The 23,459-nt window shown below is 33.7% G+C and overlaps 1 protein-coding gene across 6 annotated transcripts in view; it reads left to right on the top strand.

Moving 5' to 3' along the window:
- csmd3a (CUB and Sushi multiple domains 3a) overlaps positions 1-23,459 on the top strand; it is a 310,494-nt gene that overhangs the window by 90,489 nt on the left and 196,546 nt on the right. For all 6 annotated transcript variants that reach the window (XR_016145833.1, XM_089118090.1, XM_089118092.1 and 3 more), the window contains 6 exons: positions 9,964-10,076; positions 11,433-11,510; positions 15,303-15,390; positions 16,912-17,036; positions 17,690-17,811; positions 20,896-20,999. Coding sequence is in view for 5 of the 6 variants with exons in the window: in XM_089118090.1 (XP_088974216.1) it covers positions 9,964-10,076; positions 11,433-11,510; positions 15,303-15,390; positions 16,912-17,036; positions 17,690-17,811; positions 20,896-20,999 (630 nt within the window). In the remaining variant the exon portion in view is untranslated. The remainder of the gene's footprint in view (positions 1-9,963; positions 10,077-11,432; positions 11,511-15,302; positions 15,391-16,911; positions 17,037-17,689; positions 17,812-20,895; positions 21,000-23,459) is intronic.

Consider the following 23,459-nt stretch of genomic DNA (forward strand, 5'->3'; position numbering starts at 1 on the left):
CACACTACGTTAACTGACTACAGGCCCATGGAGAAGGAAGTGAATAGTTGAAATAAAGTCGTTATTTTTGTTTGTTTTTGTGCACAAAAATATTCTCGTCGTTTGATAAAGTTAAGATTGAGCCCCTGTAGTCACTTGGACTATTTTAACGATGTCTTTAATGACTTTTCGGGGACAGCAAGTGTCATTCCCTCAAGAAGCCTACGGACTGTATGCAGGAGCGATCTTAATATCTTAAATATCTTAATTTGTGTTCCGAAGATGAACGAAGGTCTTACGGGGTTGGAACAACATGAGGGTGAGTAAATACTGACAGAATTTTCATTTTTGGGTGAGCTAACCCTTTTTAAAGCATGCCCCCGAACCCCCTTAGAGGGACAGAGGTGCGCTGACCAATACTATATTTCATTTATTCGGTTTGGTCATTTACAGATCATTCAATCAATCAATCAAAACATTCGAAACATAAACAGGGATTAAAGTTCTCCGTCGCTTCGACGGATTTCCTTTAATTGCAGCGGGTCTATGACGGATATCCGTCAATTGCAGGGTTCCCGTCTGTCCTTATGTCTTAAATTAACTTTTCATAATTTTAAGGCCGTAAATAGGCTTTCATTTCGCAAACAGTGTGATAAATGTCTTAATTTTAGTTTGAATAGGTCTTAAATTAAGGAAAGATGATGCGTATTCACCCTGCTGAGGGGGGATGTGATAAAGCCTGGAGTGGAGCGAAAGCACGTTCCTCTCTCCACTCTAAGCATTCTGTAATCACTTTGCTTATGGTCCACTCCGGTTTTTCAATTCCCGCTCACGGAAAAACTGCTCCCTGGACCCTGTTCACTCAATCTTGTCAGGCGAGGCCACAGCTCGTTTGCTGCGGTCCCATGATAGAAAACAGAACGTGGGTCAATATTGGTCGTTTCTCAATACCAAGTACACAAACTTCGGACTTGCGTCCTTGGTAGTTCGGACTTGCCAAGTTCGACTCGGGAGAACAAACTCCCGAGGACGAGAGGACGCTGCTAACAGCGCGTTCTTGATCGCGTCACTCAGCACGCGGCTACTCCGGTTATCAACTCGGCCTTTTTTCATCAACACCACTGTGCCTCTTTTCATTTATAAATGAACATAATTATTATCAAAAACATATAAATGGCCACACAAATGTGGTTCAGGCAACGCACATTGATTATAATATATTTATAACAACACGAAATATAGCTAAAACACAAACCTGCTTCTTTTTGTTTTCATTTTAAAAATATATAACATTATTTATCATTAAAACTGACATTTAACAAACAGACAGGGTTGTGTCGTTTTATTGTATTATGCGTACACATACAGTGAAGAGAATGAATAGTAATATAATATTTTATATATTTTAGAATATATAAAATTACACAACCATGTCTCTTTTTTTGTTAAATGTCAGTTTTAATGCTAATATCCCGTTCAAAAGTATAAGTACCCTAATAGGTAGGCTATAATAAGCTATACAATGAGAAATAAAGCAAACAATTCAGTTAAACATAAGTAGGCTCTCTAATAGGCTACAAAGTTAAAGTTAAATAGCCTACATAATAAAGTTATAAAACTTCACTTAAATAAAATAAAATAAAAACATGCACTGAAAACTTATGTATATGGTTGATTATTTGTCAAGATAAGTAATTGTTTTTCATAGATTAAAATAGCTTTTAAATTACGCAAACTGGCAATATTATATTGGTTTTAAACATCTCCCCTTAAAACGCTATTGGTCTCGACTATTTAAATAAAGTTACAGGAATTTGACTTGGCCTGAAAAAAATTTCAGTCAGAAGAATTTTTTTCACTTTAATCCCTGCATAAATACTATAGATGACCAGGTGCAGGCAGAAGCTAAAGCTTATTATGCCTGCCCTTAACTTTAGAATGAAATGTAACTTATTAATGACAACATCTGTTCATAAAAATAACATTAACACTTTCGTGAACCATTGTCCACACCAGAAGCAAGCCTGTCTAATTCATTTTTATTCTTTTATAGTTTTCCAATGTTATTCTCTTGTAATATTTTTTAAACTGAAAAATAGATGTGGCTTGTTTTAACTCATTACAACAGCTATTCCACAATTTAACTCCTTTATTTGATAAACAGTGTTCTCTTAATGTAGAATGTACTTGTGGTTGGTTAAATATACATAATCCTCTAAGATCATATTTACTTTCTCGTTGGGAAAATAATAATTGCAAACATTTAGGAGTTTTATTATATTTGACTTGATAAATAAATTTTAACGTGTACAAATCGACAAAATAATAAAACTTCAAAATTTTTGATTGATGAAACAGTAAATTACTTGGTGCATTGTATGGGGTATAATTAATTTATCTAATAACCTTCTTTTGTAATAAAAAGATTGGATTAGTTCTAGTTTTGTATGTATTTCCCCAAATTTCAATACCATACATTAAGTATGGTGTAACAAGTGAAGTATAAAGTAAATGTAATGCATTTTTACTCAAGATATACTGCAACTTGTACAAAATTGCAATCATTTTAGATACTTTCTTCTGAACATTAAAAATATGCGGTTTCCATGTCATTTTACAATCAATAATTACTCCAAGAAATTTTATATGATTTACTCTTTCTAAAATATTTTTATTAATAGTAATCCTGATCTCATTATTTAACTCTTTATTACTAAATACCATGAATTTCGTTTTATTTAAATTTAGTGACAATTTATTTAAATCAAACCAATTCTTTAGTGTATACAATTTTTTCTCTACCACCAACACAAGCTCTGTAAGATTTGGGTCAGAACAATAAATTGTTGTATCATCCGCGAAAAGAATAAAATTTAAAACATCCGACACTTTGCATATATCGTTTATATATAACAAAAATAACTTAGGGCCCAAAACAGAGCCTTGCGGAACGCCACAATTAATGTGGCGTTAATATACAGTTAATATATAAACATCTTGTGAGAAAGACTGGTATTGCCAATGCAATTGGAGAATTGTATTTTAAACTTAGTAGTTATTTCATCTCACTCATTAGATGGGGTTGGTGGTTTTAATAGGAGTTGTTGGTATACATATTCAAGGGCGTACACAGTTCAGTTGTGTGTATGTTCATATGTAGTGGGCCAGTCTGGGCCAAAATGCCCAGGCCGATTTTTTTGTCCCAGTCCAGCCCTGGGCGGACTGATAATACTGGAGCACCAACTAGCGTTCATGACTTTTTTTTACAGTCTATACCTCAGCTAATAAAAAAAAAAAAGCAGTGAACATGAACGAAGACGCTGACGAGACCCCTTCGGTTGGTCCTGTGGATGGGAAATTTAGTTATAAGAACGAACCGATGGAAGCGTCATTAAGAGCATGGTTGTTGTGTGCAAGCTATGCAACAAGGAATTCGCATATCACATGGACCCTCAAGTTTCACCTCAACGCAAAACATATACAATTGCACTGGTCTGTTGGATTTGGTTGAACAAAAATAAACAATATTTTGTTGCTTAAGCTTATGTATTCAGTCATTATTAAATGATATACTAAAAATCCATGTGAGAAAAAATCTTCTCACTGTTCTCAGTTCAAATATTTATGCAATTAAAATGCGCTTAATTTCGATTTATTAATTACAAAGCCTCTAATTAATTAGATTTTTTTTTAATCGAGTCCCGGCCCTAAAAATAATATATATAATTTACTCACACATTCTAAGTGATCTTATGAACCACTGACAACTCCTAAATAACTGGTTTGTAAATAATGCTATACTTCATTTAGATGTAAATTGATCATTAATAAAGTATGAAAATACAATTATTAAACACATTATAGATATGCTATTAAAACAAGAAAAAAACATTTATAGCTGTATTTACATATATACTGCTTATTAATGTATTTTAATGCTTAATAAATGGTGAATTATCAGTTCACTAATGCTTAACTAATGATTAATACCATGCAGTTATTATAAAGTTACTGAAAGTTCCTATAAGCAGCCAGTTCACCAGCAGCTCTACAGTCTCAGAGCCTCTGGGACAGCAAGGCATTCAGACAATAGAGAAGTGTGAACGACGTGTGTTAATGGGCCATTGCAGTTCTTGCTCCAGCCTACAGGAGCGCTGCTGAGTATGGGCTTAAACACACACACACTCGCAAGTCCCCACTTGGTCAAAAATGTAAAAAATTCACCAGAGCGTTTTTTAGTTGATTTTAACATGTTTTAAGGCATAACTAACAGGGGACTTGAAAAATGTCCCCACTTCGCTCGGCGGTCCCCTGTTGGTGAGTGTGTAACGACACCAAAGTCCCCTCTTAGATAGGTAGACAAGTACACACACACACACACACACACACACACACACTCTCTCTCTGTCCCACTTCCCTGTGCAATACTGCCAAGAAATAAATAAATAAATACACACACACTCATGCAGATTCTGTTGCATGCTGGGAGAAGGTGACAGACAGACAGACAGACAGACCGATAAACAGACAGACAGACAGACGGATAAACAGACAGACAGACTATCCAGACAGACTGACAGACAGACAGACGGACAGAAAGACAGACTGACAGACAGATCGATAAACAGACAGACAGTCTATCCAGACAGACAGACAGACAGACAGACCGATAAACAGACAGACAGAGAGACTGCTAAACAGACAGACAGTCTATCCAGACCGACAGACAGACAGACCGATAAACAGACAGACATACAGACAGACGGATAGACAGGCAGACAGACAGACCGACAGACAGACAGACAGAGAGACTGATAAACAGACAGACAGTCTATCCAGACAGACCGATAGACAGACAGACAGACAGACAGACCGATAAACAGACAGACATACAGACAGACGGATAGACAGGCAGACAGACAGACCGATAGACAGACAGACAGACAGACCGATAGACAGACAGACAGAGAGGCCGATAAACAGACAGACAGTCTATCCAGACAGACTGATAGACAGACAGACAGACAGACAGACCGACAGACAGACGGATAGACAGGCAAGACAGACAGACCAACAGACAGACAGACCGATAAACAGACAAACATACAGACAGACGGATAGACAGGCAGACAGACAGACCGACAGACAGACCAATAAACAGACAGACAGACAGACAGACAGACAGACAGACAGACAGACAGACAGACAGACAGACAGACAGACAGACAGACGGACAGACAGACTGATAGACAGACAGACGGATAGACGGATGGATGGACGGACGGACGGATGGACAGACAGACAAATAGAAAGATAGATATCTGTCCATCTGTCGATCGTTCTTTCGCTCCATCTATAATTCTATATTTTCGGACTCCAGTCAGACTCTATTCAGTGTCGTGAAGGACGAGTGAGTTTCATCCAGTGGCCGAATATAACAGAGCGTTAGTTGCTCTTCTGACCAGCAAAAACACCTCAATTCCCATAGCAACAGCATAGCAATGCCTTCCCACACACACACACACACACACACACACACACACACACACGAGCACTGAAACATGTAGAACCCGCTTTCTTACTCTCGCTTTATTTTTATTTATAGGCAGCCAGGAGGGGGAGAGAGAGAGAGAGAGAGAGAGAGAGAGTGTGTGTGTGTGTGTGTCTATCCATTTCCTGCATTCCATTGGTGTTTTGATTTATTTGTGCGTTTTCAATTACACTCTATTTGTGTGTGTGTTGTGGGTCAGCAGACAATAGGCCAGATGCAGTTAATGCTGCAGTCAGACTCGACCTGCAGTCAAACACACACACACTCTATTAATACAGAAATGCACATTATGTTCCCCATAACAGTAATGTTATCTGGCCTCTGCTGGTGTTACACTGTTATTGGTCTCGTATAACTCACCTTTAGGGTGGGAATTCTGCAACACACATCAGTTATTTCAGGCCGAACGCTTATCTGCGGGAGAACAGGCTCTGAAGCGCCGGCCAGTGTGAACTCCGTGTACAGTCAAGCGTTTCTGTCAGTATCAGTCACACTTTTACACACCCCTCCATATTACACTGTCATGTGCCCAACACAGTCCTGAACGACAGCTCGAGCTGCGCCACACTCACTTTCACATTCAGGCCCGATCCCAAGCCAGTCACTGTCATAGTGTGTTTCATTTACAGGATAGAAGATGTTTTTATTACTTTATCTTTATTATAGTATTCATTTCTTTCCTTCTTTTCAGATCTTTTATAACTAGGATAAAAACACACTGAAAAAATGAATATGCTTTATCTAATCAATAAAATTGTGGCAACAGATTACAAGCAATATTATTTATTAAATTGAACAAATTAGAATTGAGTAATAGTTTATCAAATTAATATTCTAATTAATTCTAATTTGTACAATTTAATTAATAATATTGCTTGTAATATGTTGCCACAATTTTATTGATTAGATAAAGCATATTATCATTTTTTTTAGTGCAGAATATCACACTTGGAGGAGGGTTTTTATTTTTTTATTTTTTTCCCATTTCATTTTTTGTTTTTGTTAGTGTTTAAGAAAGTCATAGTGTTTCTTTCCAGTTTTTATGTTAATTTTTTAACATTTTAAAATGATCTTTTTTTTAACCTTATATGACTTGTATGAGGGTATTTTTATTTTATTTTTTTATTTTTTTATCATGTTATTTTATTTTATGGGGTTTTGTATGTTAAAATTATTTTTTTTAGTTTCATGTTTAATTTTTTAACTACAAATTCTGGATTTCAAAGACTTGTAGGAGGATTTTTTAAAAATGTATTTAAAAAAAAAAAAATATATATATATATACACATATATATTATTTTAGTGTTAGGATATCTATGTGCAGTGAGTTTGGTTTTTAATTTAACTTCATTTAATTTAATTTTATTTTATTTTAGTGTTATTGCTATTGTGGTTGTAGTTTTCAAATGTTGTGGTTTTTAATTTAATTTTATTCAATTTAATTTTTAATTTCAATTTATTTTATTTTATTTTAGTGTTATGCTATTTTTGCAGTGAGTTGTCATTTTTTATAAGGCGTGGTTTTTAATTTAATTTAATTTTTGTTTATAAAATAGTTTTTTGTTTTATTTTATTATTTTACTGTTGTTATTTTTTCAGTGAGTTGTTGTTGTTTTCAGGTGACGTGGATTTTAATTTAATTTAATATTATTTTATTTTAGTGTTATGTTATTTTTGCAGTGAGTTGTAGTTTTCAAATGACGTGGTTTTTAATTTAATCTAATTTAATTTAATTTTTAATTAAAATTTTTATTTATTTTATTTTATTCTATTTCATTTTAGTGTTATGCTATTCTTGTAGTGAGTTGTCGTTTTCAGATAACATGGTTTTTAATTTAATTTAATTTTATTTTATTTAGTGTTATGCTATTTTTGAAAGGAGTTGTCATTTTCAGATGTTAAAGAATTTAATTTAATTTAATTTAATTTAATTTAATTTAATTTAATTTAATTTAATTTAATTTAATTTAATTTAATTTAATTTAATTTAATTTAATTTAATTTAATTTAATTTAATTTAATTTAATTTTTGCAGTGAGTTGTTGTTTTCAGTTGACGTGGGGTCAATGGTGAATTGCACTGGTGCCAAATTTGTGTATCATAATATTTTTTTGCTGAAAACAAAAGTCGGTCAGTCTGTCGTCTCTCGTGAGTTTCGGATCTAGCGTCACGGGTCGATGCCTGACGTGTTGCAAATGCACAATAACAACTCTCGTTTGCCCTCTTCGATATTACAGAACTGAAGTGTGTGAGACTCCAGTATGATACGTGCTCCTTCATGTCGGATGTGTGATAATTGCGGCACTGTGTTTGATTGACAGGCCGAGGTCGAGCGGGTCAGAGTTCGCCGGGATCGAGTCGTTTGACGGATGAAACGGTTCAGCCTTGAAGTGCTTTAGCTCTGTTTCTCTGTGGAGTTTACTGTCTCAGTGATTCTGAATCCTTGAGGAAACACACAGCTGACGGCCTGTCATTCGCATCTCAGGAAATAGAAATAATTTATAGAGTTCACATTTAATGGCATGTGAAGCTTCAAATACTTCCTCCATTTACTTTGGATCCAGGGTCACCTTATAATAACGCCGTGACATGTGTCAATCGTCCATCCGTCAGTCCAGCCAGTTTAAGACATTCATCAGATCATTTTCACTCAATTCTATTGAGTATACACGCCACGGATCAAAATGATTTTGTAAATATTAAAGAAAAAAAAACATTGTAATGTACATGGAAAAGTTAGTTCAGGCAAAAATAAAAAAAGTAAATTCTATATTCTCAATTCAAGCATGTAATGAAAGCGTAAATATCAACTTTTAAACGAAATACTCAACTTTTGTGATACCGGTGTTCCCATCATGCACTGGGGCATGAATAATTAAGCTGTTTTTTCACCATTTTCCAGCTGTGTTTACACCGTTACATCATTACTTGTGTTGTTATGATTAGAAACTTGTCATTTTGTGACATTTGGATTCATTTTCTACTCAAAACGACACATTCATACACACAAAAAACGGTCCATTAAATGTTACTGTCATTCTGTATCATCCCAGTATTGAGGCCTGTGCGTTCACATGATGTATAACTTTAATAAAGCATGTATATATGGTGTCACACTCAATATCTATTGTATTAATAACTTAGATGTTTTTAAGTAAAGCATTAACTTAAAAAGTGTGGTTTAATTCAATGTTGTATAGTTTGAGTGAAAAGAATTGCGAAAATAATCAATATTTCACTCTAAAAAATGCTGGGTTATTTTAACCCAACTTTGGGTCAAATATGGACTAACCCAGCCGTTGGGTTAAATTTTTACATTACATTTTTAACCCAACATTTCAGGTTTGTCCATATTTGACCCAAAATTGGGTTAAAACAACCCAGCATTTTTTAGAGTGTTTACTTGCCAAGTTAAAAATTACTTCTTTCTTGTTACTTTCAACTAAGTAGAGTTTACTTACTTAAAAATATGTGTGCGAAATTTACTTATTCGCACAAAAACTTTTAAATTGAAATGTTTTATTTTTTTCCCATTTCATTTTTTGTTTTTGTTAGTGTTTAAGAAAGTCAGTGTTTCTTTCCAGTTTTTATGTTAATTTTTTAACCTTTTATAATGATCTTTTTTAACCTTATATGACTTGTATGATGGTTTTTTTTTATTTTTTATTTTTTTATTTTTTACCATGTTATTTTATTTTATGGGGTTTGTATGTGAAAATAATTTTTTTAGTTTAATGTTTAATTTTTTAACTAGTATATAAAATTCTGGATTTCAAAAACTTGTAGGAGGATTTTTTTTTAAATGTATTTAATATATATATATATATACACACACATATATATATTATTTTAGTGTTAGGCTATTTATTTGCAGTGAGTTTGGTTTTTAATTTAACTTCATTTAATTTAATTTTATTTTATTTTAGTGTTATGTTATTTTTGCAGTGAGTTATAGTTTTCAGATGACGTGGTTTTTATTTTATTTTATATTTTATATTATATTTTTTTAGAGTTATGCTATTTTTGCAGTGGGTTGTAGTTTTCAAATGTTGTGGTTTTTAATTTGATTTTATTCAATTTAATTTTTAATTTCAATTTATTTTATTCTATTTTAGTGTTATGCTATTTTTTGAGTGAAAAGTTTGAGTGAAAAGAATTGCGAAAATAATCAATATTTTACTTGCCAAGTTAAAAATTACTTCTTTTTTGTTACTTTCACCTAAGTAGAGTTTACTTACTTAAAAATATGTGTGTGAAATTTACTTATTCACACAAAAACTTTTAAATTGAAATTTTACTGCTAGTTTTTTCAGTGTCTGAGATTTCCTCTCACTGTATCGCTGATTTAACGCGTGTTATTTCAAGCCGAGGTCAGTGAAGCTTGAGATGTCCGAGATCAGATGTGGTTTTGATCGTCCGCATCTTCTTCTCAGGTTATCAGGGATTAATATTCCCGTCCCCATCGTCAGCAACAAGAACTGGCTTCGGCTGCACTTCGTGACAGACAACAGCCATCGGCACAAAGGATTCAGTGCGCAATATCAAGGTGTGTTTTCTATACATTTTCTTTTAAAAATGCTGTAATTCACAGTGATTTCCTATTTCTGGTGATGGCAAATATCATAAAAACATGTCCAGGTCAAACATATTTCAACAAATGGTACATGAAACTGACTGTATGCGTATAAAGAATATTATATATACATATTATACACTAAAAATAGGCTAAATGTAATTTATCTAGGGCTGTCAAATGATTAACCGTGATTAATCGCATCCAAAATAAAAGTAAATAAAATATATATTTTATATATAAATAAAATATAATATAAAATAAAATATATATTTTATATATATAAATACACACAGATGCTTTTATATATTTAAGAAATATTTTCATGTATGCTGTATATAGATTTTAGGGCTGTGCAAAAATGAATTGCGATTAATCGCATCCAAAATAAAAGTCTGTGTTTGCATAACATATTTGTGTGTGCTGTATATAATTATTTTGTATATATAAATACACACACATGCATGTATATATTTAAGAAAATGTGTTATTCATATATAAAATATTTATATAATATAGATTATGTATGTATATATATATATATATATATATACAGAATTTAAGCGCAAATAATTCTTAAATATATACATGCATAGGTATTTATAAATACAAAATAATTATATACAGCACACACAAATATATTATGTAAACACAGACTTTTATTTTGGATGCGATTAATCGCAATTCATTTTTGCACAGCCCTAATAGATTTATATATAATTTATATTATATATAAATATAAATGTTTTATATATAAATAATATTTTTTTCTTAAATTTACATGCATGTGTGTGTATTAATATATATATATATATATATATACACAAAATAATTATACACAGTGCACCTCACATATATTATGTAACACAAACTTTTATTTTGGATGCGATTATAATCGCGATTGATCGTTTGACAGCCTTAAATTTATAATTTTTTCTCTTTTTATTTTGGGCCGAAGTATGAGCCGACAGGTTTCATGAATTCAGGAGTGATTACATGCAATATCAGAAACATATTGTTAATCTTAATCACTTTATAATTACAAAGAATTACGTGATTTCTTATAACGAGGAACGGAAGACGACCTGTCGGAAGCGAGTTATTTTCAATTAATTTGATTAGAAGTAAATCTAAGACATGAATTCCAGTCCTAATATACTGTAATAATTATATTTAACACACCAATCCTGACTCGTGAAGCGTGTTGTTCTGGCGTTTTGTGAACTTCTATTTAACTAATTAAGTCGATGTTCCTCATGTGTTTCTGCAGCATGCTTTTAAATCTCACCTTCATCGACTTATAATTGACCTAATTATTAATTATTGCAGTGAAACGATCTGGAGACTTTAAATCAAGGGGAGTCAAATTACTGCCTGGAAAAGACAATACCAGCAAATTCTCCATAAGTAAGTGTGTTTTCTTTCTCTTTGTGGAATAACATTCACTCTGTCACTTAAACATGGTTTTACTGAATATATTTGGACTAAAGTCAGTATCATGGTACACTTCACTGAAAAAAAAAATGCTTTATCTGATTAGATTCTAATCAATAAAATTGTGGCAACATATTACAAGCAATATTATTAATTAAATTGTACAAATTAGAATTAATTAGAATGTTAATTTGATTAACTATTACTCAATTCTAATTTGTTCAATTTAATAAATAATATTGCTTGTAATCTGTTGCCACAATTTTATTGATTAGATAAAGCATATTCATTTTTACAGTGTATGTGGTGTACCACATATATACTATCATATATATATATATATATATATATGAACATTTATTAATAATTGATACCAATAATAATTGATCATCATCATATTAGAGTGATTTCTGAAGGATCATGTGACACTGAATACTGGAGTAATGATGCTGAAAAAAAAAGGAATAAATTACACTTTACTGTATATTCACATAGAGAACTGAGATTTTACATTGCAATAATATTACACAATTTCTACTGTATTTTTGATCAAATAAATACAGTCTTGGTGAACAGAAAAAAAAACATTATAACATCTTTTTGACCCCAAACTTTGAACAGTGTGTGCTGTTATAGTAATGGCGTATTGACCGAATCTTGTTTTATACAGTATGAGACTTGAGATTAAAAATAATTTATTGAAAAAAAAAAATATTGAAATTAATGAGATTACAGTGTGTTAAAATGGAAAATTAAAAACACATATCTTTTGAAAACACTGTGTATGGAAGCTTGTTTCCGCCACCAAAATAAAACATTTTAAAAGATAATTGCAACTTTTTATCTCAAAATTGCGAGTTTACATCTTGCATTTCACACGATTGTGAGAAAAATAGATAAAAAGTCGCAATTACCTCATAATTTTCATTTTTATTCAGTGGCGGACTCAACCATAAACAACCAGTGTTTATTCTACTGTATTATTTTATTTTATTGTTTTTTATTTAATTACTAATAATTTAGAGTCTCTATTGGTAATATCTGTGTGTGTATTATTTAGTCTAGGCCTCTTTGAGATGTCATGCGTAATTATGAGTGTTAATATTGCTGCTCTAATGTCATAAAAGCTCTTCGCTGGTTAATTTCTTTCAGATGTGCGTCGCCGTTAATTGTTTAATATTGCGTTGATGTTTCTCCGCTGGTGATTTTGCATCTACTCCTTCAAAGCGTGTGATTCATAAAGCACGAACAATGCCACATATTTGTAATCCTCCCGCTTGCCATTTAGCAAATGGATCAAAGGAAATTAGAGCATTCTGATGAATCCAGCTCAGCTTGACTTATAGATCCCTCTCCCACCGCCGCTCTGGAGATCCGTGAAGGGAACGGCTGTAGGGGACACACAGGTGGCTGGATTTTGAGACGGCCAATCCCGACCTCAGAAGCCCGATCGCCATCTATGGAAATGAGCTTTACACTCGAGCTCTTGTTTACGGCTCCACCACTTGATGAAACGCCGAACCCAATGATTCATTTCGCCCTCGACGATGTAGCACTCCAAACACTTAATTACAAGCGGATCAAATTTTTATGAGCCTCTATTTCACAGTGTCTGCATCACGCGTTTGGAAGTATGAGTTATGGGGGAATTAGCGAGTGTTATTCAGGACCCCAGTCTGCTGTCACACACCCCTTCCTAAATGCGTTCCTTAATGGGCACCTTTTATGGCTTCATTTTGTTTTTTTGCATGCATTATTCTCCTCATATCCTCCATTGTTGCGGCTCCTCTCTTCCCAGTCTGTCAGGAACGCTCTGTTTACTTCCTGTCTCCTTCTGAAAGCACACTGTGCTCTGATTGGTCGGCTGGATCGGTGTGTTGTGATTGGTCGAGTGTCCCACCCCTTTCCATAACCGCCAGTTTAACACACTACTAACTAACTCAACCAGGCCCCGCCCCTTTATTGTGCGTATGAATTGTTTAAAGTTGAAAATCCAGCGTTTAATGTTGTTTATGTGTGTATGTGGTGTTTTTAATACGCTTAAACCATGAGTACATTCAGTATTTCCAACCCGATCTCACGACCAAGTCGTACGAATTTGCCGAATGATTAAAAAGTGGCTAATTCGTAACAATTCATACGACCTCACTCGTACGAATTAATACGATTTTGCTAAATCGTACATATTTTACGAATTGGCCAATTCGTATGAATTCGTACGAATGACCTACCCCTTACCCCGCCCCTAAACCTAACCATCACGTGGGTTTAGACAAATCGTACGAATTAGTACGAGTGAGGTCGTACGAATTAGTACGAATTAGCCACTTTTTAATCATGCGTCGAATTCGTACGAATTGGTCGTGAGATAGTGTTGGTATTTCCTCCTTAAAACTGCAGTGAACCAAAGACAGTTTTAAAAACACGCTTTGAAATCGCTGGCGTTTCTAACGTCACAAACCACCTTGTAACCAATCAGATCAACGTGTGATCAACCAGTGGATATCTGAGTGAGTGGGGGCGGGGCTCATTTGCATATTCATAGAACCACGTATATGAAATGAGGCGAGGGTGTCGAGTTGCATTCAAGATATTTTAAGGTGCGAATTTAAAAAAAAAACATCTTTTAAACATTTTTAAATATGTAATTTTGTGAGTTTTAAAGGGTTAGTTCAGCCAAAAATGAAAATTCTGCCAGTATTTACTCACCCTCATGCTGTTCCAACCCCGTTCATCTTCGCAACACAAATTAAGATATTTAAGATATTAAGATCGCTCCTGCATACAGTCCATAGGCTTCTTGAGGGAATGACTCGAAAAGTCATTAAAGACATCGTTAAAATAGTCCAAGTGACTACAGCGGCTCAATCTTAACTTTATCAAACGACGAGAACACTTTTTGTGCGCAAAAACAAACAAAAATAACGACTTTATTTCAACTATTCAGCTACTATTTCAACTAGTTAACGTAGTGTGATTGCGTAAAGCTACGTCACACGAAGGCTCACTATTGGCCGACGCTGGTCATGTGTGTGTGATGCGTGTGACGTACAATAACAGAAGCTTACGCTATTAAACTAGTAATCTGACTCGCGCAGAGGGAGAAATAAACCAATAGTTGAAATAAAGTCCTTATTTTTGTTGTTTTTGCGCACAAAAGTGTTCTCGTCGTTTGATAAAGTTAAGATTGAGCCCCTGTAGTCACTTGGACTATTTTAACGATGTCTTTAATGACTTTTCGAGTCATTCCCTCAAGAAGCCTATGGACTGTATGCAGGAGCGATCTTAATATCTTAAATATCTTAATTTGTGTTGCGAAGATGAACGAAGGTCTTACGGGGTTGGAACAACATGAGGGCGAGTAAATACTGACAGAATTTTCATTTTTGGTTGAACTAACCCTTTGGTTAAATGAGGAATGTTATGACGTGTTCGTTCCCGGAAGAAACTCGAGACTACAATGGAGGCGTTTCAGGAGTTCAGAAACTCTGACTCTGATATAGAGGAGAACATCAACATTACACACTAAAGAACGATGAACATGGGAAAAGCACAACGCTAATTATCAGGTCACATGTAGAGTATAAATCATATTCATAAATCATATTACGAGTTTGTCTGTATTTAGATGTGTGATTGTGGTCAGTACTGGGACGTCCAGGAGTGTCATCTGTGCCGAACCGTAGGAGGAGGATGAGGACTCGATGTCTGAGCATGATCAGGTTATGATGGCTGATATTTCCATATGCTCTATTTCTCCCACAGTGAATGAAGGAATGGTCAAACAGGTTTCCAATTTCTGCCCAGACCCCGGGGAACCGGAGAACGGCAAGCGCCTCGGCACAGATTACAGGTACACCTTCAGAACGGGACTTGCTTTCTAAAACTACATGCATTTGCGAAAGTTTAGCTCATGAATATTCATTAGGTCATGCATAATTGAACTGTTTTGATAGCCTAGCTACGCCTAGCCGTGGTGAAATGCGTGAGAGCCTGTAACAGGGCGGCTATATGAGATATTATTTACTCATTTACAAGCCGAAACTGAAAAGAAAACAGTAACACTTACGCATCAAATTATTCAAACAACAATTATCATTGAGGTTATATGATCTTAGAGAAATATGTTTTCAGTAGGTCATAATTTGAAGCAGCAAATAATCTCGCTGATTACATAATGTAATATATTCTATTTTATTTGCTTAAATATGAATATTTATGTTTAATATTAATTTGCCAAAAATACAGCAATTTAAATTCTTTGTATTATTTATTTATGAAGGGACCATGCACAATTTTTAACATAAAATTACCATTTCATGTATTGTACCGGGGCTATTTTTCATCCGTAGTCCCCCAGACAAGACAAAGCTAACCAATGTTCACATACAATAAATGCGCACATACTGTCAAGGCCATAAAACAACATAAATAAATCAGTCAACCAATCAATTTAACTACAACAATCTCAATGGTTACATAATTGGTTAAATTTTTAAAAAGATTTTAGCTTAAATATTAATGCAACTAACATTTTAAATTTAATGTTATATTTTCTTTCTATTTTTTTGCAAAATATGTACTTATTAAATTAGCAAAATGAAAACAGATTTAATGTTATATTTATATGGTTGGGGTATTTAGATAAAAAATTGTATGAATTTGTACAAGTGATGTCATGTGAATTAGCCTCGTCAAATTTGTACGAATTGCTGTGAGGCCGGGTTGTTTTAATTGCTTAAATGTTAATATTTTTTGCTTAATATTAATAGACCAAAATGTCAATTTAAATATTAATTAAATGTTAATTTAGCAAAAACATTTAATTTTATTTTAGATAATTATTAGTCTTGTCTAGTTCAGTTAAATTAAAAAATATGTATATGTAAAATTATATGTAACATAATAATATTAACATTTTTTGTTAATTATTGATTTAATAACAATTTATATTAATTTAATATTACTCTTTTTTTGCAAACATATTTAATGTCATATTTTCTCGTAATTATTAATTTTGCAAAAATGTACACATTTAATGCTTAAATTTGCTTAAATATGAGTATTGATATTGTCTTTATTTGTATATTTCACTATGAGATTAGTAGCCTATCACTCATAAAAAAAAATCAAAAATGAATTAATTAAAGCTATTAAATCATAAAGTCGGGATAAAATTAGCCACTTAAAAAAAATAAAAAATAACGGGAACATTTCCCAGCATGAAGGATGTGTGTGTGTGTGTGTGTGTGTGTGTATCCCTGATTATTCCTCCCTGACATTTGCTCTGACACGAGGCCTGATCAATCTGGGGTTTTCAGATCCTTCATTGATTCTCTGTCTCGTGTGTGTGTGTGTGTGTGTGTGTGTTCAGCATCGGTGCGATGGTCCACTTCATCTGTGACGAGGATCACGTGCTGCAGGGATCTAAGATCATCACGTGTCAGAGAGTGGCGGAGGTGTTCGCGGCCTGGAGCGACCACAGACCCGTCTGCAAACGTAACACACACACACACACACACTCACAAAGCATCATATCTGACGTATTTACTTTACATTCCTTTAAAACACACTGTTTCTCATGAATTCGATCGAAAGAGATCGCCACGCTCTCAGAGATGTTTAACTTTGTGAACGAGATGATTCTTTCGAATGAACCCGCTGAATCGGTTCACAGATATCACTGAATGATTCATTTGTGAATCAGACTGATTTTGATTCTCTTGCTCACTGATTCATTATCAATATTCAATATCGCTGGAGCTTGAAAGTTACTAAATAAGTTTACTATTGATTATTGTCAATGAAATCATTATGTTCGTTATTTGTGAACTAAATCTGTGAAAGTGCTGTTTGAACCCGTTGAAATGCTTGAATGTGAACATGTTCATATTTGTGTCATTAAAGGGTAAAATAACATATTAATATAAAACTAGTATTTTTTCAAAGTGTCCCTCTTATAATAAAGCATTTTGCCCATGTGATGTCTGCTTTTCGCAGTGTTTGACACATATTTGCATTTTTTAAAAAATAAAAAGTTGGCTTATTTGCAATAATTTATATAAATTTTAATATATATAAAATTTTAAATAATTGTTTTTTTTTTTTTGATAAATGACTGTGTGTGTGTATTTGTGTGTTTTGTTGTGCAGTGAAAACATGCGGGATGAACCTGTTCGGCCCTTCAGGAACGTTCACATCGCCCAACTTCCCCATCCAGTACGAGAGTAACTCGCAGTGTGTGTGGATTATCAGCGCCAGCAACCCTAATAAGGTACAACACACACACACACACACACATCCTCTCTCTCTCAATATTTAAATGTATTTTATATTAATTTTATTAGAATGTATATGCATAATTGTTATATAACATTTTTCATGAACATGTCAATATTGTAAATGAAGATGAATGTGTGTTTACCCGCTGCTTCATTCAGTGGATTTACTTTTAATTATTTTAGTTTGAACTTGAATGAAGCTTTTTTCACTTCTAACAGTGTTTTCATATTAAAACCGATGTCAGCTTTCTAAAGGCATCCAGCATTATAATGTGAGTGTGTGTGTCGTGCTCTCCGTGACTCATCGTGAGCCAGGCTTATGAAACCTCATCAATGAAAAACACCGAAGATTATGAACTATGATGATACGGATGCTATTTACAGTCGATATGGCTCTGTCTATGAGCTCAGGTGAAGGTTAAACTGGTGAAACAATTCTACGCATTTCTAGTCTGGCCATTAGCATCCAGCAAATACCTGATGTGTGTGTGTGTGTGTGTGTGTGTCCTCGGTTCTGCTAAATCTGAGCGTTCCTCTGGTGAGAAATGTAAATTAGCGCTAACACACATAACATTATTACCTCATTTATCTTCGCCCGACGGAATTGCAAAGTTCAAATTTTATTGCGCTTTCCGCAGACCCATTATTAGAGACCCATGGGCAGTTCATTGGCATTATTATTGTGTTAACACAATAAATGAAGTTAATATATTAACTTAAAGGGCCAAAGCAGGACTTTCTTATGCTAGCCCGATCGTTTTCATTAGAATAACACTAATAATATCAGTGGCGTACCAGTGCACATGTGGACCTCCTGGACGCTGTATATATATATATAGGCGGAACTCGAAACATTAGAATATGGTGCAAAAGTTCATTTATTTCAGAAATTCAACTTAAAAGGTGAAACTAATATATTATATAGATGCATTACATGCAAAGTGAGATATTTCAAGCCTTTATTATTAGAACATATTAAAGGAGTTGTTCACTTTAAAAAAAAAAACAAAAAAAAAACATTTGTTGATAATTTACTGTCATCCAAGATGTCCATGTCTTTCTTTCTTCAGTTGTAAAGAAATGAAGGTTTTTGATGAAAACATTCCAGCATTTTCTCCATATAATGGACTTCAATGGGAACCAAACGGTTCAAGGTCCAAATGAGAGTTTCAGTGCAAACTGTTCAAAGGGCTTTAAACGACACCAGACGATGAATAAGGGTCTTATCAAGCGAAACGAGCGCTCATTTAATAAATAAATAACAAAGTTTAAGTTTTATAAGCTCAAATGGTCACCTCGCTCTGTTCGTGACTCTCTTGTTTGAACTCGTTCATCAAAATGAATGAATCTTTTCCAGAGTCATTCATTCAAATCATTCATTTCGTTTGCTGAATGAACCAAATGACATGAAAAAAGATTCGTTCATTTTGATAAACGAGTTCGAACAGGAGAAAATCCTGGAATGTTTTCATCAAAAACCTTAATTTCTTTTCGACTGAAGAAAGAAAGACATGGACATCTTGGATGACATGGGGGTGAGTAAATTATCAGCAAAAGTTTTTTCTCCTTTAAAGTAATGTTACCCATGGTACAGTGGTGAAGTGTTTCCCAGTTACACACACACACACCGGGGGTGATTATGCAAAGCGGCGATGTTAATGTACGAGTGTGTGTTTGAGAACAGAGCAAGCGTGTCGCTCTCCACTGTTTACTCAACTTTGAGCCGCTGATTGAAAGCGCTCTCGGAAACGTGTTCTTCGCTTAGTGTCCGTCGTGTGTGTGTGTGTGTGTGTGTGTGGAGGATTTGTTGGAGGATTGATGCATTTTCCACGCTGAATTTTTCAGTTATATGCAAAAATATACAGACAATGCCATGTTCAAATGCTGAGCTCATGAATATCATATTTATTGAGAACAGTGTTTATGGTTATATTTAATAATGTTTTTTTTTTCTGTGCTTATATATATATATATATATAGTATATATATATGTGTGTGTGTATATATATATATATATGAAGAGTTCAGATGCAAAAGCCTCTAAATGCCATTTGAAATTTTCTTCTAGAATGAAAATTTTTATCAAGCTTGTATATTTAAGTTCAGTAATTTCACTTAAATGACAATGAAAATTACCTATTAATTGTTATTTAAGTGAAATTACTGAACTTAAATATACAAGTTTGATAAAAATGGTCATTTTAGAAGAAAATTTCAAATGGCATTTAGAGGCTTTTGCATCTGAATTCTTCATATATATATATATATATATATATATTTTTTTTTTAATTATATACGTGTGTGTATATATATATACTTTCCGCTTTCACCGCTTTCTTCCGGTCTCGATCGCCATCTTGTGAAATAGGCCTATTCTGTTAATAAAAGCAAGTTTATTATCACTTGCTAAAGCACCAAAACACGTTAAAATAAAGCTTCTCAAATAACTGAGTATTAACTTTTTTTTTTACCTACACACCACTGTGAATATTTTTGTTTTTGCATTTCAAATAGGGCCAATATATAATAGAAGCCTCTATAGACTTACGTTTTTAAATTACAAAGGGCCTACTGATGGTTTTGTTATTGTATTTTCAATATTATAGGCTATTATTTGTGCATAAACATATCTGGGTATAGAGTAAAAATACCTTTTGTTTGAAAACAACATATTTTGTCATCCTTGCTGCAAGTTTACAAGAGCGATAATATTGTTAAATGTGAAGGGGGCCCTAAAATATTTATAATAATTTAAAAAGGGGGTCTCAGACAAAAAAAGGTTGGGAACCACTGTATTAGGAGACTTATAATAGAGATATACACACTCAACACAATTTTCCGACCCCTTTTTGTACATGTAAATAGAGTTTTTTTAAGTACTGAAAGTATGAAGTTTTATTTTATTTTTTGATTTTTTTTAATTGTATTTACATGTTAAAAAAAATCAATCAATTTTAAACACACACTTTCACATAATTACACATATTGTTTTTTGTGTTTTGTATGGATGATATCGTCTGTTTGTTCTGCTTTAATAAATAAAAATAACGAGTTGTTCTACTAATTTCCCGTCGCAGGTGATTCAGATCAACTTCGAAGAGTTCGACCTGGAGCTGGGATACGACACGCTGACTGTGGGAGACGGCGGAGAGGTCGGCGACTCCAAAACCATCATACAAGTGTAAGATTCACAGCTATCCTCCTGTTGTGTGTTATGAGAAGTGTGTGTGTTAAACACTCTTAAATCAAGAGACATTTACTGGAGACACCAGACGACTGAAGTCTTTGTTCCCTGAAGAATGCGTCAAAATGAAGCGAGTTTCTGCTTAAAACTACAACTAAAGTTGATTCAATGTGAAAACATGTTTATTTTTCATTTTTTCCCCTCATCATTTTTATTTTCCAGTTATTTGTTTCTTGTTTTAAACTCAAACTCACTTCATTTTGATGCATTTTTCAGTAAACAAGACTTTTTGCTTTTCCAGTAAATGTGTCCATGAGTGTTTAGATGTTTGTAATGGAAAACGAGACAGAAATACCAAGGAAGAAATTCACATTTTGCAGTGGATTGCTTGGCAAAAACATCATTATCTAAATAAGCTTTTTTATCTTGTTGTTCAGTTAAATATCCAAACATCCTTAAATCAAAATGTATTTACTTGAGAAACACGACATGCTTATGAAATTAAGACCTTGAAGTTATTGTGTGGATATATATTTATGTGTGTATATATATATATTTATATATATATATGTATGTGTGTGTCTATATATTCCCTATTAGCAAGATTAATTAAATCCATATGCTTAAAAACAAGAATTATTCACCAACGAAGTGAGAAAAATAAACTGAATTCAAGGCCTTTAATATCTTATACAATCTTGTTTTTCGAGTAAATTGATCTTCCTTTAAGGATTTTTGGACATTTTAACTGGAAAACAAGTCAAAATGATTTCTCTAGTGTTGATTAATTAGCATTGACCATTGACTTGCAGCTAGAATATTTTATTTTAGTCACTTTTCTTCATTTTTCTTTTTCTTTCCCACTTGGTTTTCTTGCACCAACATGTCGTAATATAGTTTTGCATGACAATTTACCATGCATATGCGTTATTATTAATATATATATATATATATATATATATATATATATATATATATATATATTTATATATATAACAAATAAAATTCATATCAGACAACCCACACAGGATATTTGAGAATAATTGTATTTGTATTTTAGGCAGACGAAGGGAAATGAAATGCTAAGTTGGACACGTTATGCATGTCTGCATAATATTTAAAGGATCTAACTTTTAAATAAACAGCGATTCCCCCTTTAATACGTCCAAGTTTAACAGACTCTACGAGTGTTTTATGTTGCATTGGGTTCAGCTTTGCAGAAGCTATCCGTTTCAACAGCTTGAAAGCCACAAAACCGTAAAAACACACACAGGCTCAAATCCTCCGGCTCCTCCGAAGCCGTTTCCCGTCCAGCTCTTCTCCCGGTCATGCGCGAGTCTCCGGGTGTCTTTGGTGACGGTCTGCGCTGCTTTCTGGCGCATTTGCCTGGCGCGTGGCCAGCTGGGATCCATCGAGCGCTCCTCAAGGACAAAAGCCTCCCGCCGGAGCACTCACACACACCGAAGGCTCAATCAAGGCCTTTCTCAGGGGTTATGCCGGTCAAATGGGTTTGCAACTTTTATGATTATGCTTCATCAAAGACTTTAGATGTACAACGTGATATACACAAACTGCAGTCATATTACCATGAATGGGAGAAAGTGCAAATGTGCATTATGGAGGAATAACCTCCTTTCCCATTTAAAGCGACAGGAGCTGAAACGGCTGCTTTTAAAGATGGCCGCGAGTCAGGTGACTTGCCTTAAAGGGACTTTGGAATTACACATAGAAAACAGCGGTTTTACATTAGAATAATACAGTGGTGTGAATAAGTGTTGGCACCCATGCTAAAGTTGCCTAAAAAGAGGAATAAAAAAAATCATCTTTTGGATATTGATCTTAATGCCTTAATTAGAAAAATGAGGAAAACTCCAACCTTTAAGGACACAAATTTTCTTTGTGAATGAATAATGTTTCATAAATAAATAAATGTTTTTCCTTAAAATACAGGGTGCATAAGTCAGGGCACCCCTATGTTAAATTCCCATAGAGTCAGGCAGATTTTTATTTTTAAAAGCCAGTTATTTCATGGATCCAGGATAATATGCATCCTGATAAAGTTCCCTTGGCCTTTGAAATTAAAATATCCCCACGTCATCACACACCTTCACCACACCTAGAGATTGGCATGGGGTACTTTCCATAAGATCATCTTTCAATGCAAATCAAACCAGCTATTAGGCTAACTAAAGTAAAACCATGCCAATCTCTAGGTGTGGTGGAAGGTGTGTGATGATGTGGGGATATTTTAAGGGAACTTTATCAGGATGCATATTATCCTGGATCCATGAAATAACTGGCTTTTAAAAATAAAAATCTGCCTGACTCTGTGGGAATTTAACATAGGGGTGCCGTGACTTATGCACCCTGTATTTTAAGGAAAAACATTTATTCATTTATGATACATTATTCATTCAAAAAGAAAATTGGTGTCCTTAAAGGTTGGAGTTTTCCTCA

This window comes from Pimephales promelas, chromosome 12 (genome assembly GCF_988280905.1).
Source record: "Pimephales promelas chromosome 12, fPimPro1.hap1.1, whole genome shotgun sequence".
Taxonomy (NCBI): Eukaryota; Metazoa; Chordata; class Actinopteri; order Cypriniformes; family Leuciscidae; genus Pimephales; species Pimephales promelas.